This window comes from Oscarella lobularis, chromosome 5 (genome assembly GCF_947507565.1).
Source record: "Oscarella lobularis chromosome 5, ooOscLobu1.1, whole genome shotgun sequence".
Lineage (NCBI taxonomy): Eukaryota > Metazoa > Porifera > Homoscleromorpha > Homosclerophorida > Oscarellidae > Oscarella > Oscarella lobularis.
Window position 1 is genome coordinate 243,428 of NC_089179.1, and position 17,854 is coordinate 261,281.

At 47.4% G+C, this 17,854-nt stretch overlaps 7 protein-coding genes across 8 annotated transcripts; all 7 read left to right on the forward strand.

The window, feature by feature from the left end:
- Nucleotides 1-200: 200 nt before the first annotated feature.
- LOC136187827 (neuroendocrine convertase 1-like) lies at nt 201-3,162 on the forward strand. Its single transcript, XM_065975536.1, has 12 exons — nt 201-467; nt 577-690; nt 751-861; nt 930-1,044; nt 1,177-1,214; nt 1,271-1,347; nt 1,406-1,500; nt 1,560-1,732; nt 1,793-2,002; nt 2,059-2,159; nt 2,253-2,474; nt 2,533-3,162. The coding sequence occupies exons 1-12, from the start codon at nt 252-254 to the stop codon at nt 3,119-3,121; spliced, it is 2,061 nt and encodes a 686-aa protein (XP_065831608.1). The 5' UTR covers nt 201-251; the 3' UTR covers nt 3,122-3,162.
- On the forward strand, nt 3,132-4,820 carry LOC136187830 (consortin-like). 2 transcript variants are annotated; one of them, XM_065975539.1, is made up of 9 exons: nt 3,132-3,438; nt 3,524-3,625; nt 3,675-3,705; nt 3,756-3,889; nt 3,942-4,012; nt 4,071-4,101; nt 4,151-4,259; nt 4,312-4,494; nt 4,543-4,820. In XM_065975539.1, exons 1-9 carry the CDS (start codon nt 3,211-3,213, stop codon nt 4,755-4,757), a joined length of 1,104 nt encoding a protein of 367 aa, XP_065831611.1. In that variant the 5' UTR covers nt 3,132-3,210; the 3' UTR covers nt 4,758-4,820. The 2 variants fall into 2 exon arrangements, with proteins under 2 accessions (XP_065831611.1, XP_065831612.1); XM_065975540.1 differs by having other exon boundaries at nt 4,312-4,488.
- Nucleotides 4,804-7,001, forward strand: LOC136187829 (vacuole membrane protein 1-like). Its single transcript, XM_065975538.1, has 15 exons — nt 4,804-4,932; nt 4,990-5,033; nt 5,088-5,110; nt 5,174-5,327; nt 5,434-5,524; nt 5,575-5,685; nt 5,739-5,818; nt 5,863-5,950; nt 6,011-6,062; nt 6,120-6,196; nt 6,265-6,345; nt 6,402-6,518; nt 6,576-6,637; nt 6,690-6,792; nt 6,852-7,001. The coding sequence occupies exons 1-15, from the start codon at nt 4,837-4,839 to the stop codon at nt 6,999-7,001; spliced, it is 1,329 nt and encodes a 442-aa protein (XP_065831610.1). The 5' UTR covers nt 4,804-4,836.
- On the forward strand, nt 6,998-9,551 carry LOC136187828 (trichoplein keratin filament-binding protein-like). The gene is made up of 16 exons (XM_065975537.1): nt 6,998-7,293; nt 7,346-7,454; nt 7,504-7,565; nt 7,619-7,661; nt 7,719-7,775; nt 7,826-7,894; nt 7,957-8,130; nt 8,181-8,243; nt 8,293-8,342; nt 8,396-8,462; nt 8,517-8,627; nt 8,684-8,827; nt 8,880-9,065; nt 9,111-9,178; nt 9,227-9,302; nt 9,354-9,551. The coding sequence occupies exons 1-16, from the start codon at nt 6,998-7,000 to the stop codon at nt 9,384-9,386; spliced, it is 1,608 nt and encodes a 535-aa protein (XP_065831609.1). The 3' UTR covers nt 9,387-9,551.
- A 282-nt stretch (nt 9,552-9,833) lies between these two features.
- LOC136186958 (uncharacterized) lies at nt 9,834-13,025 on the forward strand. Its single transcript, XM_065974449.1, has 12 exons — nt 9,834-10,193; nt 10,250-10,758; nt 10,818-10,890; nt 10,952-11,067; nt 11,115-11,587; nt 11,644-11,817; nt 11,872-12,041; nt 12,108-12,140; nt 12,226-12,362; nt 12,420-12,532; nt 12,594-12,688; nt 12,754-13,025. Exons 1-12 carry the CDS (start codon nt 9,881-9,883, stop codon nt 12,867-12,869), a joined length of 2,322 nt encoding a protein of 773 aa, XP_065830521.1. The 5' UTR covers nt 9,834-9,880; the 3' UTR covers nt 12,870-13,025.
- Nucleotides 12,979-15,411, forward strand: LOC136186967 (CUGBP Elav-like family member 3-A). Its single transcript, XM_065974459.1, has 10 exons — nt 12,979-13,301; nt 13,658-13,740; nt 13,806-13,854; nt 13,978-14,106; nt 14,161-14,240; nt 14,292-14,450; nt 14,503-14,644; nt 14,703-14,768; nt 14,821-14,964; nt 15,009-15,411. Exons 1-10 carry the CDS (start codon nt 12,992-12,994, stop codon nt 15,200-15,202), a joined length of 1,356 nt encoding a protein of 451 aa, XP_065830531.1. The 5' UTR covers nt 12,979-12,991; the 3' UTR covers nt 15,203-15,411.
- Nucleotides 15,356-17,554, forward strand: LOC136186961 (carnitine O-palmitoyltransferase 2, mitochondrial-like). The gene is made up of 8 exons (XM_065974453.1): nt 15,356-15,472; nt 15,525-15,843; nt 15,895-15,998; nt 16,093-16,226; nt 16,287-16,489; nt 16,543-16,807; nt 16,855-17,212; nt 17,267-17,554. Exons 1-8 carry the CDS (start codon nt 15,356-15,358, stop codon nt 17,522-17,524), a joined length of 1,758 nt encoding a protein of 585 aa, XP_065830525.1. The 3' UTR covers nt 17,525-17,554.
- Nucleotides 17,555-17,854: the final 300 nt, after the last annotated feature.

The following is a 17,854-nucleotide window of genomic DNA, read 5'->3' on the forward strand; positions in this document are numbered from 1 at the left end:
ACTGGTTTATTAAGGAGCTGTGTAATAAAAGCCCCCAAGCCCGCAAGCCCCCAAGTGCCGAACAGAAGCCATTCGGCTTGTGCCGTCACAAATCCCATTAATCCTAATTGCGTGCCTACACGAACGAGGCGCCGCCTTTTTCGCCGCCCCATAAAGCCAGATGTCTCGTCCGCGTCAAACACATTCAGTTCACACACTCGACAGAAGGTAGTCCAATCAGATTTTCCCAAACGCAGTCCTACAGTACCACTATGATGAAAATTGGATCGCTCCGCCGCTCTCCGGCGACGGCAGCTGCGTTGATTTGGCTCGCCGTCGTCGCAACGCTCGTCGACGCAGGACGACGACGACTGCGAAGCGACGACGGCGACGGCGAACTCGTCGCCCGATGGATGTGCAAAATACGAGGCGGATCGTCCGAAGCGCAACGACTCGCCGAACGTCGCGGCCTCGTGCTGCTCGGAAAGGTATCGTCCGATCGAGTCCATGGCGACGTACGCGGAAGGAAGTGGGGACCCGGCCGTACCCGCCGCCCGCGCACACGCTGTTTACTTTGAAACAAGCTCGATTGTGCAGGTCGGTTCGACGCGGAACGTATTCGAGTACGGTTTGCCGGAGGAGGAGGGCTCGAATCGTCGTCGTCGTCGCGACGTCGAAGAAGTGGACGTCGTTTTGGAACAGGAAACGACGGTATGCGCGAATAAAACGAAGTTCTGCATGTGGTTAGACCCATAGACGTTCTTGTTCCAGGTCGTCTGGTACAAACAGGAGCGGGCGTTGATACGAGTCAATCGTAACACGCCGTCCTTTCAGAATCCTCTCTATAGGAGTACGTGGACGGCATCGTCACCAGACGCGGCGGTGAGTGTCAAGAGGATAGAGCAAAAAAATGCTGATACTTTTTTCTTTATTAATTAATCATTATTTAGTCGTCTCAATCAGAATCAGAACATGCTAATTTTGAGCCGGTCTACATGAACGTCGTACCGGTTTGGGGACTCAAAATTACGGGAAAGGGAGCCGTCGTCAGCATATTGGATGACGGTGAGAGACGGTCTAGAGAGCATCTTTTTTTCTCGTCTTGGGTGTCCCATGGGTTGGTGTAAACGTACCGTTTATCTCCTTTCGGTTAGCATTCATCTATTAATAACGATACTTATCTATCTGTGTATCTAGGCTTGGAACGAACCCATCCTGACATCAAGGAGAATTATGTGAATAGAGCAGCCAGAAAAGTCGTTCTATTTGCTAATAGAATACCTTTTTTTAGGATCCATTGGCTAGCTACGACTTCAACGGGAGAGACCCCGATCCCATACCAAGATATGACAGATATAAAACTAATCGGTAATTAATTATAAGCGAGCTGCAGACTTTCATACTGACCACAGAATCGACTTTCTAGACACGGAACGCGGTGTGCCGGAGTAGTGGCGGCAGCAGCGTCGGGAAAATCGGTGTGCGGCGCCCCGGGAATCGCCTACAACGCGCGTCTAGGAGGTACTCGTAGAGAATACAGTATTCTCTATATAAAAATGACGTCTTTTAAAATTGAAAAGGCATTCGCATGTTGGATGGTTTGCTGACCGATGCGACCGAAGCGAACGCTCTCAGCTACAATCAACAGCACATTGACATTTACACGGTGAGCTGGGGACCCAACGACAACGGTCAGACGTTGGAGGGTCCGAGTCGAGAGGCGAGACGCGCTCTGGAAAAGGGCGCTCAAAAGGCAAGACGATTAGCTAGGGTAGGGGTTTCGCTGTGTTTGAGTGCGTTAATTCGTCGACAGGGTCGAGATGGAAAGGGATCTATCTTCGTCTGGGCGGCGGGTAACGGCGGCGGAATGGAGGACAGTTGCGCCTGCGACGGATACGTCAATAGCATTTACACGCTCGGCATCAGTGCCGTCGATTTCACCGGAAAGGCTCCGTGGTACACGGAGAGTTGCACGTCTATCATGGCCGTCGCATTTAGCAGCGGCACGACGGGAAAGAGCATAGTAAGGGCGGGGGGGAAAAATATGTTTTTATTTAATTGATGGTTTTGTTCGGATAGACGACGACCGATTTGAACGAAACGTGCACGTCGTCTCACAGCGGCACGTCGGCGGCGGCACCGCTCGCTGCCGGAGTCGTTGCTCTGGCTCTCGAGGCCAAGTACGTAAGCTAATATCCAGGCTGTTATTCCAGACGGGGAATTCACTATATGATCGCTTCCTCCCCCCCCCCCACCTGCTTCTTTTTTTATAGTTCTCTACTCACTTGGCGCGACGTTCAATATCTCACGGTATTGACGTCGAAGAAAACCGATCCGTTGCATCCGAGCTGGAAGCAAAACGGCGCTAACTTTTCGGTCAGTTCTCGCTACGGGTTCGGTCTTCTCGACGCGTACGCATTCGTTCGAACGGCCCAGCGCTGGAAACGAGTGCCGGAGCAGCGCATGTGTCCCGCACAACCGAAATTGACTCATAGGTGATTTTTTTCTCTCACAATAAGAGAGATCCTGTCTATAATAGAATTAATTCTCTAGACACTTCTCGCGAGAAAACCCGTTAAAAATCCAGCTGAGGGTCAACGGTTGCCAGGGCACTCCCATTGCAATTAAATACCTCGAACACGTGGAAGCGAGATTATCTGTTTCGCATCCTTCTCGCGGCGACGTCGAGATAACGCTCGTCTCGCCGGCGGGAACGCGATCCGTGCTACTTCCGTATCGACCACGAGACAAATCGGCCAGAGGATTTGTTCACTGGTCTTTTGTTTCGGTTCATTATTGGGGCGAAGATGCGACGGCGGAGGGCGTATGGACTATGGAAGTGAGGGACAAGGGTAGTCACTGCGCGCCGGGGTCGGGGAGATGCCGATTGGACGGCGCGTTTTTAAAATTTTACGGGGTCAACGAGAGACCGTACGATGACGACGTCGTTTTCAGGGAGCCGTCAACAACCGACGTTGATTCCACCGTGACGGCGACGAGTTTATCAACGCTTGAAATAGAAACGTCGACGGAAGGAACAACGATGACGACAAAACCCACTGTCGAATACGGAGATAGTGAGGCTGTCGTGGACACCCGCGAATTTTGGCACTGGCTAGGCATTGATAGAAGAAAGCGCTAATTTTCAAGCTAATTTATCAAAGATTAATAATTTTAAAGTTATTTCCTTTGACGTATAAGAGTCAAGCGCGTTAGTAGTAACGGAAGAGAATGAATGTTGACGCAGAAACGGACGCAGCCGATCGCGAAGTGGAAGAAATAAACGGTGTCGCGTCTGAGAACGGCCGCGAAGAGAATGCAAGAGTAGATGAAGCCGAAATCGAGCAAGCGAATCGCACCGACAAGGAAAAGAGCGAGGAAAGAGTAAATGACGCGGATTCTCCAGCGGAAGCAGTCACAGACAGAGCGGAACTCTTCGCAAAAGGACTGGCCTTCGAGGTCGGAACTGCCTAGCTTTCGAAGAAAAAAAAAACCCGGAGCGCATGCTCCATCTCAGAGAATAATCGAAGAACGTTGTTTCTAGAGAAACGGCAAGCCTGACTATGCCCTACAGTGCTATGTCAACTGTCTAAAAGATCTCCGAGGTGGTTCTACGTTCACCAAGCTACCCCAATGTCTTCACAGAGTGAGTTTGACTCTTTGATGCAACTATAGTGCAAAGACGATTCTTTTAGATTGCTGATATTTATTTTGAAGACAACCAGTGTACGTCCATCTTCAATTAGGGTATTTCTCTTCCTGGACTTTCTTTGCAGACGAAAAGGCACTCCAGTTCATTCAGGCAGAGAAGCTCTACTACGAAAAAGCGCTAATCGATTTAGGAGATCTCCTTGCAACTTCCGGATCTGCTAATGATAATGATGATAATCAAGTGGACGAACCGGCCACAGTCAGCTTTTCTCAAATAGAGAGAGGAGACCATTGAGTAATGAGATTTTCAGTCTGACAGTCCATTAGCCCAGAAGGCAGATGAATACGAGAGATTGGCGCGGCTTTGTTTGGACGAGGGAACGTGAGTGTTGCTTCGCTCATTATAGGTTAATTTTTAGACTCATTTCTCTCGCTGACAGACCGCATCTTGCTTTGGAATATTGCGGAAAGGTGAGACCCCATTGGCGAATTTCTGTTGCCTTTTAGGGAACGTGTGTAGGCAACGAAAATTCGACAGTCCGTGTTTGGCGATCATCATGCGACTACAGTGCAAAGTCTTGAGCTATTTACGACAATCTATGCTCAAGTTGGCAAGATGGAGTATTCAGGTGCCTATATAGGTTTAGAAGGGAGATTTTGTGTATACATTTCATTGGGCAGATGCTATGAAAAAATACACACGTACTCATAATGATAATGATGATGGAGTCGATAGGGATAGTCAGGACAGAGATGAGAAGGAAGCAAGTAGTCAGAAAGACGAGACTTTGATAGAAGAAAAGCCAGTAGAACCACAGCCTGATGATAGTGATGCTACTACTGAAAAAAAGAAAGAAGGTAAAGGTAATTTGATAATAGCACGTGGAATTCTTATGGGGAAATATGTTTTAGAATTGTCAGGCTCCGATTCTGAGAAATTGGTCTTGTCTCAAACGTCCGTTGTAAGGCTTTTGCTGATTTACTTCGTGGTAACTGTCTTCCTTTCCATTACTGTGACACTTCTTTGGTGTGACTACGGGCAAAGCACTGCGTGCCCGTCAAGTCGTTTCCTTATGCAGAGAGCACGATTCTACATTAAGGCATTTGCTTCTAGAATTTTTAGTTGAAGATGACTATGAGTGTACGTAGTCAATAGAGATTAGTTACAGTACCACGTGTACATTTGTGAAGTGCGCTAAGGAAATAATGGACAACCGTTTGTACGAAAATTACACTGTTGTTCAGCTGAGACACGAGCTGAAAAGACGTCATCTACCAGTTTTCGGGAAAAAGGCGCTGCTGGTAAAACCGCGAACCTCTTGAAATCGAAGCTCTGACCCAAGCGCGATACGCTCAAAGATAGAACGTCTCAAAGAAGCGAACGAAACGGACCAAAACTCACAGTAAGTCTACACGAGCACTTTGTTTTCCTAAATCGATTGATCGAATCGACGCAGAAACAGCGCGAAAGCCGAAATCGGTAAATATTCCCACATCACGTGTCACACTCGCTCACCCCGCCTCCTCCCCTGCACACACACAGTAGAGAAAAATGCGGAAGACTCAATAACAGCGCACCGGCGTCGGATCGAGCTAAAAGAGCGTCGAAGTCGGCTCGTTCTGTGGCGCCAGCCCCTACGAACTCTCTACTATTTCGCACTCGAAATGGGAATAGAATTGCGGAAACTTTATGACAAGTAGGTATGGGGGCGGGGACCAATCCGGGAACCGACGCCGTTAGGGATAGAAAAAATAATTTTAAAAAATAGTCTAGAGATCCTTTCTAGTCATGTGACTTTTTAGACTGCTACACAATCAGCACACTGTCACTATTTCGTCCATTCTTTTCTGGTGGATATTTCTTTTCTGGTTTTTAGACGGTCCTCATCAAGAGGTAGTTTTTCTCTCTATCGCATGTTCCCTTATAACGTTAGAAAATGCTAGTACATTCGTCCTTTGCGAGGCGTTCTTATTTGGTGTCTCTACTGGATTGGCTTGGGAGTTCTGTCTTCGATTGGACTGGGAACGGGTTTGCATACTTTTTTGCTTTACTTGGTATGGCGGGTTTGGGCGTGGGCCACTAAGATAATATTCAACGGCTCTACTAGGGACCCCACATTGCTTCTGTCACTCTATCGGCGTGGGAATGCATGTCCGTCGATTTTCCGTCTCCTCCGTATCCAGATGAGTAAGTGAAGGAGCTGTTGAATAGGTGTACTAGTCCTTTTTCAGGATTCGGTGTCCGTCGGATGAACGCACGAATTCCCAGCTGAGCATTTTGACTATTATGAGCAAAGTTAGACTAGAGGCTTTTATGTGGGTAAGCAGAATTGTACACTGGATAAGATCTTGTCCGAGTGCGAGGGTTTTTTTCTTTGAGGGCTTTGGCACTGCGATTGGGGAACTTCCGCCCTATTTTATGGCCAGAGCAGGTAATTGTAACATATCCGAATTAGTGCCAATATTTCTATTTGGGGGGATAAATTTAGCTCGTCTTTCTGGGACGAGTGTCGAAGAGGAGGAAATTGAGGAGGAACTAGAGTCACTCGAAAACACCAAGAATGCGGTGATAATAATAATAATTATTATTATTATTATAAAAATAAGGGGAGAAATTTCGGCGTGATACCGTAGGACTTATTGACTCGGGCTAAGAGAGTTATTCACGGGGTGGTGCAAAGAGCCGGATTTATTGGAATATTGTTGTGCGCATCGGTGGGTTGAGGGGCGGCGATCCTTTGCGCGTTCGTTTTTTGATTTTTCGCGTACAGATTCCCAATCCTCTGTTCGATCTGGCCGGCATAACGTGCGGCCACTTTCTCATTCCTTTTTGGACATTTTTCGGAGCGACAGTGATAGGAAAGGCTCTGATCAAAATGCACATACAGGCGCGTTTTCCGTAGAAATATTGAGGGTCTGGCTAAAAATCGATTCTCGTTGCGTAGAAATTATTTGTGATAATTCTTTTCACCAAGAAATACGTGGAGGGCCTTGTTGACATAATAGGGTAAGTTTGACGTCTTTGACGTGCTAAGCGCATCGTTTCCCCTCTCACATAGATATATTCCTGTATTTGGAGAGCAGCTTCAGTCTCCATTCAAAGAATATTTGTCAAAACAACGAGAGAAGCTGCACCAGAAACCAGGACAAGTCACTCAGACGGTGAGATTGTTCCACGATTGCTAAGCTGTGCTAGATCGCACGTTTCTCTCCACTCGCAGAATTCCAGCTGGCTGACTTGGTTTTACGAGCGACTCGTTTTAGTCATGGTCATTTATTTTGTCTCGTCTATTATCAACTCCATGGCACAGGCGTATGTGAAACGAATGGACGACGAAGAGGCGAACGCTTCGCGTTCAAGAAACAAATGACGATTATTGTTATTTCTGTTGATTTATGTCTTTATCCTGGTTCTGCAGGCTTGATCACGCGATCACCAAACCGTTATACGTTGAGTCTTCGTTTGTTTTTCATGGCTCTGCCGACTCTCCAGCCTTACTATCTGACTCGAAAAGCGAACGCCGAAAAGCTGATCGTCAATCGGCGCACGCACGAAGACGGCTTTCGTCAGAAATGGGACCAGCATTCGAAATATTTTCACCAGAACGACGTCCGAGCGGCGAAACAGCAGGCGTGGACATCAAATCAGTCATTTGGCGGCAGGTAGGCAGCAACAGAGCGCACGATCTCGCATCGATTCACGCCGCAAACGCAGTATGACAGCGTACGAACGCGAACGAAACAAAGAGACGAAGAAAACTCGTCTGAGCGAGAGACGAGTCAAATTGCTTAGGATGCTCGAGAGAGAAAGCGCCGAATACGAAGTAGGGAGCTGAAGAAGAGAATTTCTTCTATCTGAATACGCATTTTTAGATGGAACTGAGGGAATTGAAGGGATTGACACCGGAAGAGAGACTCGCACGAATGAAGGAACGGTACGGTAGGAGTGGTAGAGAGGAGAAGGAGGAGCCTCATATCTATTCCCCAGAGCGGATCAATTGAAATTTCAAAAGGAAGAAGTTCGAAAACAGGTATAGAAGCAATGAAGAGACACCACAGAGAGAAAAGAACGCAGATTGGGTATTTAGTTAGCTCAGGTTAAACTAAAGGAACATTGGAGAGCCAATTGTCCCGAACTAAGAGATGTAAGTATACTGTGGAGATGACGTAATTGGCACCCACGGAGGGTCCATAGATTGAGTCGCGACAAGCGACGAGAGACGTTCACGAGGGTTGGGATGAGCAGGTGACTCAGAGAAAACAGGTGGAGGCTAAATACATGAATTAATCAAATAAAACGTGAATATTGCGCGCTCTTTTTTGTAGCAAGTCTCTTTCGATCGAATGGAACGCGAGCGTTACGAGAGGCAAGTGGAATTGGAGAGGCAAAAGGCTTTGGAAAAGGAGCGCGAACGGGAAGAGAAAAAGAAGGAGGAAGGAAAGCGCGTAGGTGAGCACTTGCAGGTTCAAATGAAGGAGATTAAGCAGAGAGAAGCCGAGGTACAGATCGCAGAGAAAGAAAAATGTATAAACGACGATATATATCATAGGCAAAATTGCTGAAAGAAGAGCAAGACGACGTTATGAGACAGCAATGGGAAGTCCAAAAAGCGGTGAGAAGGGCTGAGAATAAATGATATGGATTCCAAAGACATTTTTCAGGAAGAAGAAAGGAAAGAATTAGAAAGGAGGCGAAAACAGCAGGAATTGGGGTACGCGTGATTTCCGCACGAGAAAAAAATCTTAGTACACACTGTATCTGCAGACGTGTTCTCACTCGACAATACAAAGCTCAGATGCAGAGAAAATCGCGACAAATTCAAGAAGCCCTGGCATGAAAAAAAATTGCTAATAATTCTTATAAAAATATTTATTTCTCTACGTAGGAATTAGACTTGAAGATACTGGAGAGGCTTGCCGAGCAAGAAGTGGAGGAAAAGGAGCTACAGACTGCGAGAAGGGAAAGAGCAAAAGCGGACGCTGCGTGGATGAAACAGGCAAGTGCTTCTCTTCCTTGTAATTTGGCTAGGGGTATCATATACTGTGAGTGCAGGTCATTGAAGACCAGTTGAAATTGGAAAAGTCACGCGAAGCTGAACTGGATGCTCTCTATCGCGACGAGGCGGCGAGGCAGTGGCAGAGAAGAGAAGCGGAATGGGAGAGGGAGAAACTGGCGAGAGAAAGACTTATGAAGGAGGTATGTGAAAAAAAGATGCTTTATTCATATAGGTAAATTATGAAATTTTGAGGTTTTTGACGAGAGACACGAACAGCTTGTGGAGAAAATGGGGAGACTGAAGGAGCAGCAGGCTGAGTCGATAGAGAGACGAGAGGAGTTGCTACGAGATTTAGAACTGGCCAATCAGATGTCAGCGCGCGAGACGGAGCGGAAGGAAGAAGAAAAGGGGAAAAGGAAACGCGAATTGGAATATCAAGTAACGATTTTGTAGAATGCGTCGAAATTTGATAATTTTCTTTAGATTACGGAAAGGCAGAGGAAAGCGGAGGAGGCGCGAAGGCAATTTGAAATGGAATTGGAAGAGCAAAGGTATAGAGATACGACTACTCTGATTATTCACCTATTCATTGGCTCCAGGCAAGCCGAAGAAGAATACGAGAGGATGCTGAGAGAAGAGGAAGAGGAAATGACGCACAGAAGATATGAGCCACGGGTGAGGAAATATCATTTGATGTATATATGATGTCTAAACTTTTTTCCGTAGTCACATTCACGGAGAAATATAGCCTGGGACTGAATACATGTACAGACTGTTCCTGTATAATAGTAGTTGGTACCTAACGTCTTTCCGGGGTACTTACTTATGCACTGCATAAGCCCGGCTCACTTGGGTACCGGTAAGTATAACCGCTTATAATATTCGCCAGGCTGCTAATATTAGAGCAGAAACGGGATCGATCTATTTCCTGTTTGTGCTGACGCATATCGCTCCGCATCCTCCTACGAGGTCGTTGGACGAAATTGTCCTTTCGGTGTGCGCTATAGTGACGCAGCATCAATGCGCCGTGTGGGAGAATTCGAATGGAATTCTTGAAGGAACGCGAGACGGTTAGGAGATCGTTTACCTGCGTTTATGCGCATTTTTAGAGGCGTTTTGCTTACGGGAGTAGGCGGGCCCCGTCACGTGCGCGACGCAAACTGAAGTGCGTCATCAAAACGTCGGGTTTTGTTAACCCACTACACCACTCGCCCGCGAACCCCGGAGAGAGCAGTCGCATCCATTCCGCGTCCATGACGACAACGAACGATCCCGCTTTCGCTGTTGTACAGCGATTACGCTGCGAGCTAACGGCGACGGTGAGCGCCGAGTGTCTCTTTCCTTTTCTCCAAAGCCGTCGAGTCATCTGCGACGAGGAAACGCAAGAAATCGGCAACCGAGCAACCTATGCGACGCGTCAGAGTCGAATGAATCGTCTGATCGACTACTTAGAAAAGCGTGAGTGCGGCAGCGCTCTTCTCATCGCCGCGCTCGAGGAAAAGTACCCACTTCTCCACGAGAAGCTTCTCTCGCAATGCGTCGACACGCTTTTGAAGGAGACAAGCGGTAGGCAGTAGAAAGGTCACGCCCACAGAACTAACTCTCCGGGTTTTTTTTTCCAGATGGAGCAACGGATTTGGTTTTGGGCGTCGCGCGTCACGCGTTGGAACACTACCGTCGCGAGACGAAAAAATGCGACGAATTGCAAGCGAATTTCGACATCGCGAATCAGGAACGCGCCGTGGCGATCGCCGACTACGAAGCGCTCGAAAACGACTTCGAATCGACGCTGAACGAGCTCCAGGAGTCGCGCGCCCAATGCAGTCGACTGATCAGCGAAAAGGAAACGGCGTGGAGCCATCGCGATCGCGTCCAGGACATGAACGAACGCTTGCAAGGCGAAAATAACACGCTTCGAAAGGAAATCGTCGACGCGACGACGAAACTTCGCGAATTCATCGACGACGACGATTCGAATCGATACTCGTCGTGCGACGAGTTGATTCGCGAATTGAGACGAAAAATCGCCGGCATGGAAACGGAGATATTGAGTTTGAAAAAGGCCGAGACGAAGGAGAGAAGTCGACGCGTGTCGACCGTCAGCGGCGCGAGCAGCGTCGATCTTCTAAAGGCACAGATTATATGAGAACTCGGTTGTTGTTTTTTTCAATTGTTTTATTCTTTTTTTAGATGATGACTATGCAGTCGCCGCAGTACGAGGAAATGCGCGTCGACGTCGATTGCGGCGACGATGACGACGAAGGTGTTTGTTTTCCTAATATGACTGTACAATGTCTAAAGAACGGATTTGGTATTGTGTACAGGATGCGACGGAACTCACGGAATCGAGCTCTCCGTAACGACAACAATCAAAGGAGTTCGTCCGCACGGTTCCTGTAAGGCGTGCGAACGTCTTCACAAGGGAGACATAATCGACAAGGTTCCGTCTCTCAAAAATATTTGTTCTTTATTTAATCTTTTTTTTAGATTGGGACTATTGATTTGGAGCCGATTTTTACCGTTCTCGCTTCGCATTTTCTCCAAACCGCCGGCAAACAGTTCTTCGTTCGTCGCGTCGCACCTCCCGTCGTCTATCGTCATCGTCACATTTCCGGCCAGTCGAGTCGATCGTCGTTCGAGCATCGTCGCTCCTGTACGACGTCAATTGCTAGCGGCACTTTCCCGCCGTCCGGCTTCCGTTCGGATGCCACCACCGCCGTCGTGCGAACGACGTCGATGACGTCTCTGCCCGATTCTTCGGGTTTCGACGACAGCAACGCTCCGAGCGGCATTAGCGAATTTTGCAAAGGATTGTCGTCGAGTCTTCCCATGCTGAATGCCGTCGGGCAAAAACCGACGCCGTCGACTCCTCTGATACGTCAGATACATAAAAGACCGCCTATGGCTCATTCAGCCGTTGGGAGCAGTTGCAAAGACGGCGGATGCTCGATGTTTATTCGGTAGGTCTCTATACCTTATAAGTACTTCATGCATTTATTGACTCCTTCATTGGTAGTACTTTGTTCAACTACGGAAGTCGCAGTTCGGATGAACACGGCTTCGAGCCGCTTTCCGTGTTTCGCGTTGTTCGCAAGGAGGCGAGCAACAAACGCGGCTTTTGGGAGGCGTACAGTGTCGATCGGTCGGGCAAAGACAAGCCACCGTCGAAGTTTATTCCCAATAGAAAAGCGTAGGAGAAAAATGTCAAAGTGATGTGACTCCTCTTGGAACTTTTTTCTCGTAGGGCTCGACGATTGAAATCGAATCTTCACGCGGTTCAGAATACGCTGAAGAAGAAACTGAAAACGGCTGTCGACGCACGAAAAAGTCGTAGAAAGACGGTATCCGATGTCGACTGGGAGAGTCCCGACGACGACGACGACAGCGACGATGCCGGCCTCGTTTTGGGAGAAGGTAGAACCACTTCAAGCGGATTCCGTAGCCATATGTTGATTATCTTATCTCTCTCTCTCTCTCTAGTGGCAGGATATGAGGAAGTTCAGCCTATTATGGGTACGCACTATAATTAATAGAAGACGGAAAGGGATTGTGTATGTTTGTGTTGCTAATACGAGGGATTCTGTTTTTCTTTATATAGTTCACTACGCTCGTCCTGTTATTCTACTTGGAATGCTGACGTCTCAAGTGGCTGAAGCACTTCTGCGCTTTCCGTGCGGTATGAAGTTCCTTCGCTCTTCGTCAACGGGCAACGATCTGAGGAAGTTTGCTGAGGAGGTGAGAGACTTTGAGGAGCCCTTTGTTCGTTTCTACTTGTTGCCTTTTTTTTTATAGGGACACCACTTTGTTATGGAATACAATTCGAGTTCTGTGATTGAACAGCTGGAAAACGTCGAAGGCTTGCATCCAATCGTCATCTTTTTGACTGCCAAAAGTCGAAAACTGAGGCAAGCGCGCGCACGTCGGACTATCATCTGCATTTTTTATAAAAAAGAATCGTTTTTTTAGTAAGCCATTTCCGGGTGGCCTGACAAAGGATGAGCTCGAAGTTCAGTTCAAAAAAGCAGACGAGCTGCGTCTTCAACACGGAGCCTATTTTTCAGGTTTGTTATTCTTTGGTAGTCATAACAAATGAAATGCATGCCATGTGAATCATTTTCCATTGTAGGAACAATTTACGTGGAACCGACTACAGAAATGGACGTGTACGCGGGCAAAATTTGTGAAGTGATTAGGGAGGAGCAAAAGAGCGTTGTATGGCAGAAAATTTCTGCCTCTTCCTAAACCCAGTATCTAGTGACCTAAGTCATGGTTTGCTATCATTTCTAATAATTAGAGTCGACGTTTTGTTACTTTTATGCAGTTTTTTGTATGCTTTTACGTGATCTCCTTTATCAATTTTGTCGATGGTCGCCAAGATACGGGGCATCGATAGAAGAATGCGCCGGCTAGTAGGCATGCGTACGCCGCAATCTCACTCATCACGTGGTAAGATCATGGATGAGATCGACGCCGGTGGTACGACTACAGAAACAAACAATCGAGTCGATTCCGTGCCACCGGCCAGCGGCGAAAAGCAGGTCGACGCAATCAAGCTCTTCGTCGGCCAAATTCCGAAATCGGTGACGGAGACGGAGCTGCGAGCCGAATTCGAACCGTTCGGACCGATACACGAGCTGACGATCCTCCACGATCGTCTCACGAACGAGCACAAGGGTGAGCAGGCGAGAAAACCGCATACCGGTCCAAGAGCCGGGACACGTGGGAAGAGGAGCGGCTCGAAATAAAGATCGCATTGCTCGTCGACTATCGCGACGCGACGTTTGCATGCACGCCAGCAAAACGATCGAATCGCGCACTCCCCTACTCGCGTAGCCCAAGCTTTCGCGTGTACGAGAGGTCGGGTGTGGCAGCGGCGCTGGGCTGTGTGTGAAAAAGGGGGTGGGGTCCTCGCGATGCCTTTCTGGTATGTACGGCACGCTATAGCGTAGAATGTAAACGTCTCGTCTTCGCCGCCGCCACCGCATCTCGAGCCGCCCGTTCGAATCTCGCTCGACGATTCTGCGTTCTAGGTTGCGCATTCGTGACGTTCTGTTCGCGCGAGGACGCGCTCGAGGCGCAGAAGGAGTTGAACGATAAGCGAACACTCGTCGGGGTGAGCGGCGCGCGCGCGCGCGATCATCGGTCGATGATCTCGCGTTTATTTTCTTCTCTCTCCAGATGAATCGTCCCATGCAGATACGTCTGACTGAACAGGAGGCGAAAGCCGGTATAATGACTGACTTTTCGCGGCGACCGTCCTGAGTGACGAATTTTTTCTTCGTCTCTCACGTGTCGCTCGATGTCTCACCCCTCTCGCTAATTCGGTTACTGAGCGCGCGTGTTTTGCTAGAGGAGAGAAAATTGTTCGTTGGAATGCTGCCCAAGACGCACGTCGAAGAAGACGTTCGAAAAATGTTTGTCGAATTTGGCGAAATCGAGGAGGTGAACGTGCTGAAAGACCAGTCCAAATGCAGTCGAGGTAGGCGCCAATAGAAAATTAATTAATTAATTAATTAATTATTAATTTGTTTAGGATGCGCTTTCGTGAAAATGTCGACGAGACAGGAGTGCGAGAAAGCCATTGAAGCACTAAATGGCAAAACTATATTACCTGTAAGATCAGTTCAGATAAATGTGAAATTAATACCAGTTATTTATTTCTAGGGTGCTTCGTCCTATATGGTTGTCAGGTATGCTGACTCGGAGAAGGAACGCACTCAGCGTCGCCTGCAAAAAGCGCTGCAGATCCAACAGCAACAGCAACAACAGCAGCAAGCCATGGCTGCAATGGTCCTTAGTCCAACGGGTCCTCATTTTTTCCAGGCATCGAATCAATACAGTTCAGTCATTCTTTACTATTCGTCTTTCTGGTTAGAATGGCTATATGGGAGGACCTGCTGTTGGAATGTATGGGCCTGGGCCATCGCCTTCACCTGGTGCAGCCACCCCAACGTCTCCTGCCACCGCTTTTTCATTCTATGATCCTTACATGGCTGTGCAGCCGCCTTATGGCCCAGGTAATCTATAATCAACCTATTGATCCTTCTAGTATCTCTTATTATTGTTTTTTTGAAGGGTATCCGATGTATGGTGGGGGTCAGCAGAATGGATTTCATACTCCTATACAGCCACAACCTGAAGGTAAATTAAAATAGGGTATTTTCGTTTTGGGAATGAATAGCTGCTGGTATAGGTCCGGAGGGAGCTAATTTGTTTATATATCACTTGCCTCAGGATATTCGAGATCATCACCTTGTTGAGTGGTTTGGCGGTTTTGGCAACATTGTCAGCACCAAGGTGTACATCGATCGAGCAACAAATCAGAGCAAATGCTTTGGTAAGAAAAAATAGATGAGATTAGTTTTATTTATTATAATTTAGGATTTGTGAGTTTTGACAATGCGCGCTCGGCTGAAGCAGCGATCGCTGCAATGAACGGAAAACCTGTCGGTAAGAAACGGCTGAAGGTGCAGCATAAACGTTTGAAGGCCAAAATTGACGGCAATGGCGAAATGGAAGAAAATGCTACCAGTGGCGGCAATACTCCACCGACGCCGCCTACTCCTCAATATTGAAGTGTGGAAGATCTGGCACCCCAGCAACAAAAAAAAGATTATCAGCTAGACTTTTAGAGGACAGTAGTTAAAATATTCAGTTAAATGAAGCGAGGATGACCTGTTCACTTGTGTCGTCCGGATGCTGGGGTGCTGGCACCGATATTCATTAGAATGAACAGTTTTTACATCTCTAATCATTTCATAATTATGAGCACGTGTATCAACAACCTTGAATCCGGGGAAGTTTGCCGCAAGATGTTGGGCTTCGTTCGTCGGACGACGAAAACGGTCAGCAAGAAACCAATTTCTGCACTTCAAAAGCTTAGATTACACTTTCTAGTCTTCTCGGATATGTTCAGTCAACTCTCTTTGCTATTCGATTTGGAGGAACGAAGCCGTTTCTAGTTCCAATCCGGACGATAGCGATTTTATCCAGGAGAGCGTCGTTCCGACGTTCCACTTCCAAGCGAGCCTTCCTCGCCTTCCCATTCCTCGACTCGACGACACGAAACGTCGCTTTCTGAACGCCTTCGAACCGATCGCGTCGTCGAACGAAGAATACGAGTCCGCGACGAAGGCAATCGACGAATTCGTGGCAAACGAAGGCCGACGTCTTCACGACGAACTCGTCGAACTGAACCAGGACAATTACTCTACGCGTAACAAACCCGAACTGTTTTCTCTATATAGTCTAGACTACTCTCCTCTAGCTCGTAGACTAGATGCGTATTACACGGATCGTCGATCGCTTGTGCTGACTAGCAATGCAGCTATGGTCTTTGAAGACGATCCTCGTCCCGAATATAACGAACAGGTAACAGTAGATCTATGAGTAGATTGTGACAGGACTCGGAGATATTACTTAGGAATCGTCTGTCTATTGCCTGATTCTTTTTCTTACTTCGTAGCTCGTTCGTGCTGCAATTTTGCTTCGGTCGAGTCTACGCTTTATGAATTCTGTTCGCAAGAATGTGCTCGAGCCTACGATGTTTCACGCGCATCCAGAGAATAGCAATACTCCGTTTTTTAAGAATTTTGTTAGGTACAGTACTTTCGTTGGTTTTGCGATTTATCGTAGAGTTCTACGGTGCTGTGCTCTTAGCTGCGTTCCGTCCAAGTTGTCGTGGTATCCCGCCCATTTTCTAAAGGCAACTCCTCTTGACATGTCACAGTTCAAGCAAATGTTCAATTCATCACGAATTCCGCAGCTTGGGAGAGACGATTTCGTTACGTACGATCAAGCAAAACACATCATTGTAACGAGTAAAGGAAGTCTCTACGTATTTGACGTCATCAAAAACAATGGTTAGTTCCTCGTAGTGTGTGGGTATTGGTGGTATATTTATTCAGTTTCTCAGGAAGTCTGGCTTTGACATCAGATATTTATCGTCAATTGGCATTGATCTCCGCTCACAATCCGCCAGCGTCCGTTCCACCTGTGAGCGTGCTCACAAGCGAAGAACGAGACACGTGGACCGTCGCAAGAAAGCAACTGAAAGCAGCAAATGAAGATTCATTGAAACTTATTGAATCAGCCATCCTGTGCCTGTGCCTTGACGACGATGACACAGATAATTTGAATGACGCAATGCGCAACTTCCTTCACGGAAATGGACAGAACAGGCAGATAAGAACCGCACTTCTTTTTCGTAATCTAATAGTTTTATTAGGTGGTTTGACAAGTCCATGCAATTGGTCATCAACAAACGCGGACTCGCGGCCATTCACTTCGGAATGTCCTGGGCCAATGGACTAACAATATGGCGCTACATGGATGACGTATACAGAGACTCGCTTCAATCGTCATTTATGCCAGATTCGAAAACAATTGACAGTGGAAACCCAGCGTTTCGAATTGAATTCAAATTGGATTCTGAACTGCTGGGAAAAATTGAGGTGGCAAAGAATCGATTCGAAAAGAGAATTGCTGATTTGAGTGTTCGCCACGTTAAATGTGAGAAGTTTGGGAGGAATTTGATCAAGGCAAAAAAGCACCACGGTGATGCACTTTCACATCTAGCTATGCTGGTACCTGCTATCATCTTTGTAGTTAAATGTGGTACAGTACACGCATTTTTTTAGGCGGCTTATTACAATGCGTTTGGATGCTTTCCTTCTGCAGCTGGGCACTGTTCGACTGCCGGTTTTAAGAGCGGTAGAACGGAATTGGTACGATCACTTACTAGGGAAATGGGAGCTGTTATCAAGGCTCTTTGGTCTGGAGACGAACGTCAATTGGGCGATCTTGTCAAGAAAGCGTCGCTCAAGCACGTTTTTCTGATACGAGAAGCACGTAGAGGTGAAGTGTGTTCATACCTACTTAGGAACGGCCTTCGTTAGAGAGGTGCTGTGTTCAATTCACGTTCTTTCTGCTAGGAGAGGGATTGGATCGGCATCTGAAAGGATTGATGGATCTCGCTGAAAAAAGAGGTTCTTTGCCTGAATTTTTCCAGCATTATGAAAAGCTATATCAATGGGCTTTGCGTATGAGCACAGTTTCGGCAACTGTCTCTTTGCAGTTCGGAACTTGGGGTCCTCCTGTGACTCCTAAAGGTGTGCCCATGACTGCCAGTGTGGCATACACTTTGAAAGAAGACCGGCTTGAATTTGTAGTTACCACTCTCTCAGCGAGAGATTCTGCTGAATACGTCAATCACCTTGAACGGGCGC

Coding starts and splice junctions, on each gene's coding strand:
- LOC136187827 (XM_065975536.1), top strand. CDS start 252: ATGATGAAAATTGGATCGCTCCGCCGCTCTCCGGCGACGGCAGCTGCG. Junction 862..929: donor CATCGTCACCAGACGCGGCG/GTGAGTGTCAAG, acceptor ATCATTATTTAG/TCGTCTCAATCAGAATCAGA. Junction 1,045..1,176: donor CGTCAGCATATTGGATGACG/GTGAGAGACGGT, acceptor CTGTGTATCTAG/GCTTGGAACGAACCCATCCT.
- LOC136187830 (XM_065975539.1), top strand. CDS start 3,211: ATGAATGTTGACGCAGAAACGGACGCAGCCGATCGCGAAGTGGAAGAA. Junction 3,890..3,941: donor AAGTGGACGAACCGGCCACA/GTCAGCTTTTCT, acceptor TGAGATTTTCAG/TCTGACAGTCCATTAGCCCA. Junction 4,013..4,070: donor CTTTGTTTGGACGAGGGAAC/GTGAGTGTTGCT, acceptor TCTCGCTGACAG/ACCGCATCTTGCTTTGGAAT.
- LOC136187829 (XM_065975538.1), top strand. CDS start 4,837: ATGGACAACCGTTTGTACGAAAATTACACTGTTGTTCAGCTGAGACAC. Junction 6,197..6,264: donor TCGAAAACACCAAGAATGCG/GTGATAATAATA, acceptor GTGATACCGTAG/GACTTATTGACTCGGGCTAA. Junction 6,793..6,851: donor CAGGACAAGTCACTCAGACG/GTGAGATTGTTC, acceptor CTCCACTCGCAG/AATTCCAGCTGGCTGACTTG.
- LOC136187828 (XM_065975537.1), top strand. CDS start 6,998: ATGACGATTATTGTTATTTCTGTTGATTTATGTCTTTATCCTGGTTCT. Junction 7,895..7,956: donor AGGTGACTCAGAGAAAACAG/GTGGAGGCTAAA, acceptor TCTTTTTTGTAG/CAAGTCTCTTTCGATCGAAT. Junction 8,343..8,395: donor CGAAAACAGCAGGAATTGGG/GTACGCGTGATT, acceptor CTGTATCTGCAG/ACGTGTTCTCACTCGACAAT.
- LOC136186958 (XM_065974449.1), top strand. CDS start 9,881: ATGACGACAACGAACGATCCCGCTTTCGCTGTTGTACAGCGATTACGC. Junction 10,759..10,817: donor GCAGCGTCGATCTTCTAAAG/GCACAGATTATA, acceptor TTCTTTTTTTAG/ATGATGACTATGCAGTCGCC. Junction 12,533..12,593: donor GCCAAAAGTCGAAAACTGAG/GCAAGCGCGCGC, acceptor TCGTTTTTTTAG/TAAGCCATTTCCGGGTGGCC.
- LOC136186967 (XM_065974459.1), top strand. CDS start 12,992: ATGGTCGCCAAGATACGGGGCATCGATAGAAGAATGCGCCGGCTAGTA. Junction 13,741..13,805: donor ATAAGCGAACACTCGTCGGG/GTGAGCGGCGCG, acceptor TTCTCTCTCCAG/ATGAATCGTCCCATGCAGAT. Junction 14,769..14,820: donor TATACAGCCACAACCTGAAG/GTAAATTAAAAT, acceptor CTGCTGGTATAG/GTCCGGAGGGAGCTAATTTG.
- LOC136186961 (XM_065974453.1), top strand. CDS start 15,356: ATGAACAGTTTTTACATCTCTAATCATTTCATAATTATGAGCACGTGT. Junction 15,999..16,092: donor GTCCCGAATATAACGAACAG/GTAACAGTAGAT, acceptor CTTACTTCGTAG/CTCGTTCGTGCTGCAATTTT. Junction 16,227..16,286: donor TTTTTTAAGAATTTTGTTAG/GTACAGTACTTT, acceptor CTGTGCTCTTAG/CTGCGTTCCGTCCAAGTTGT.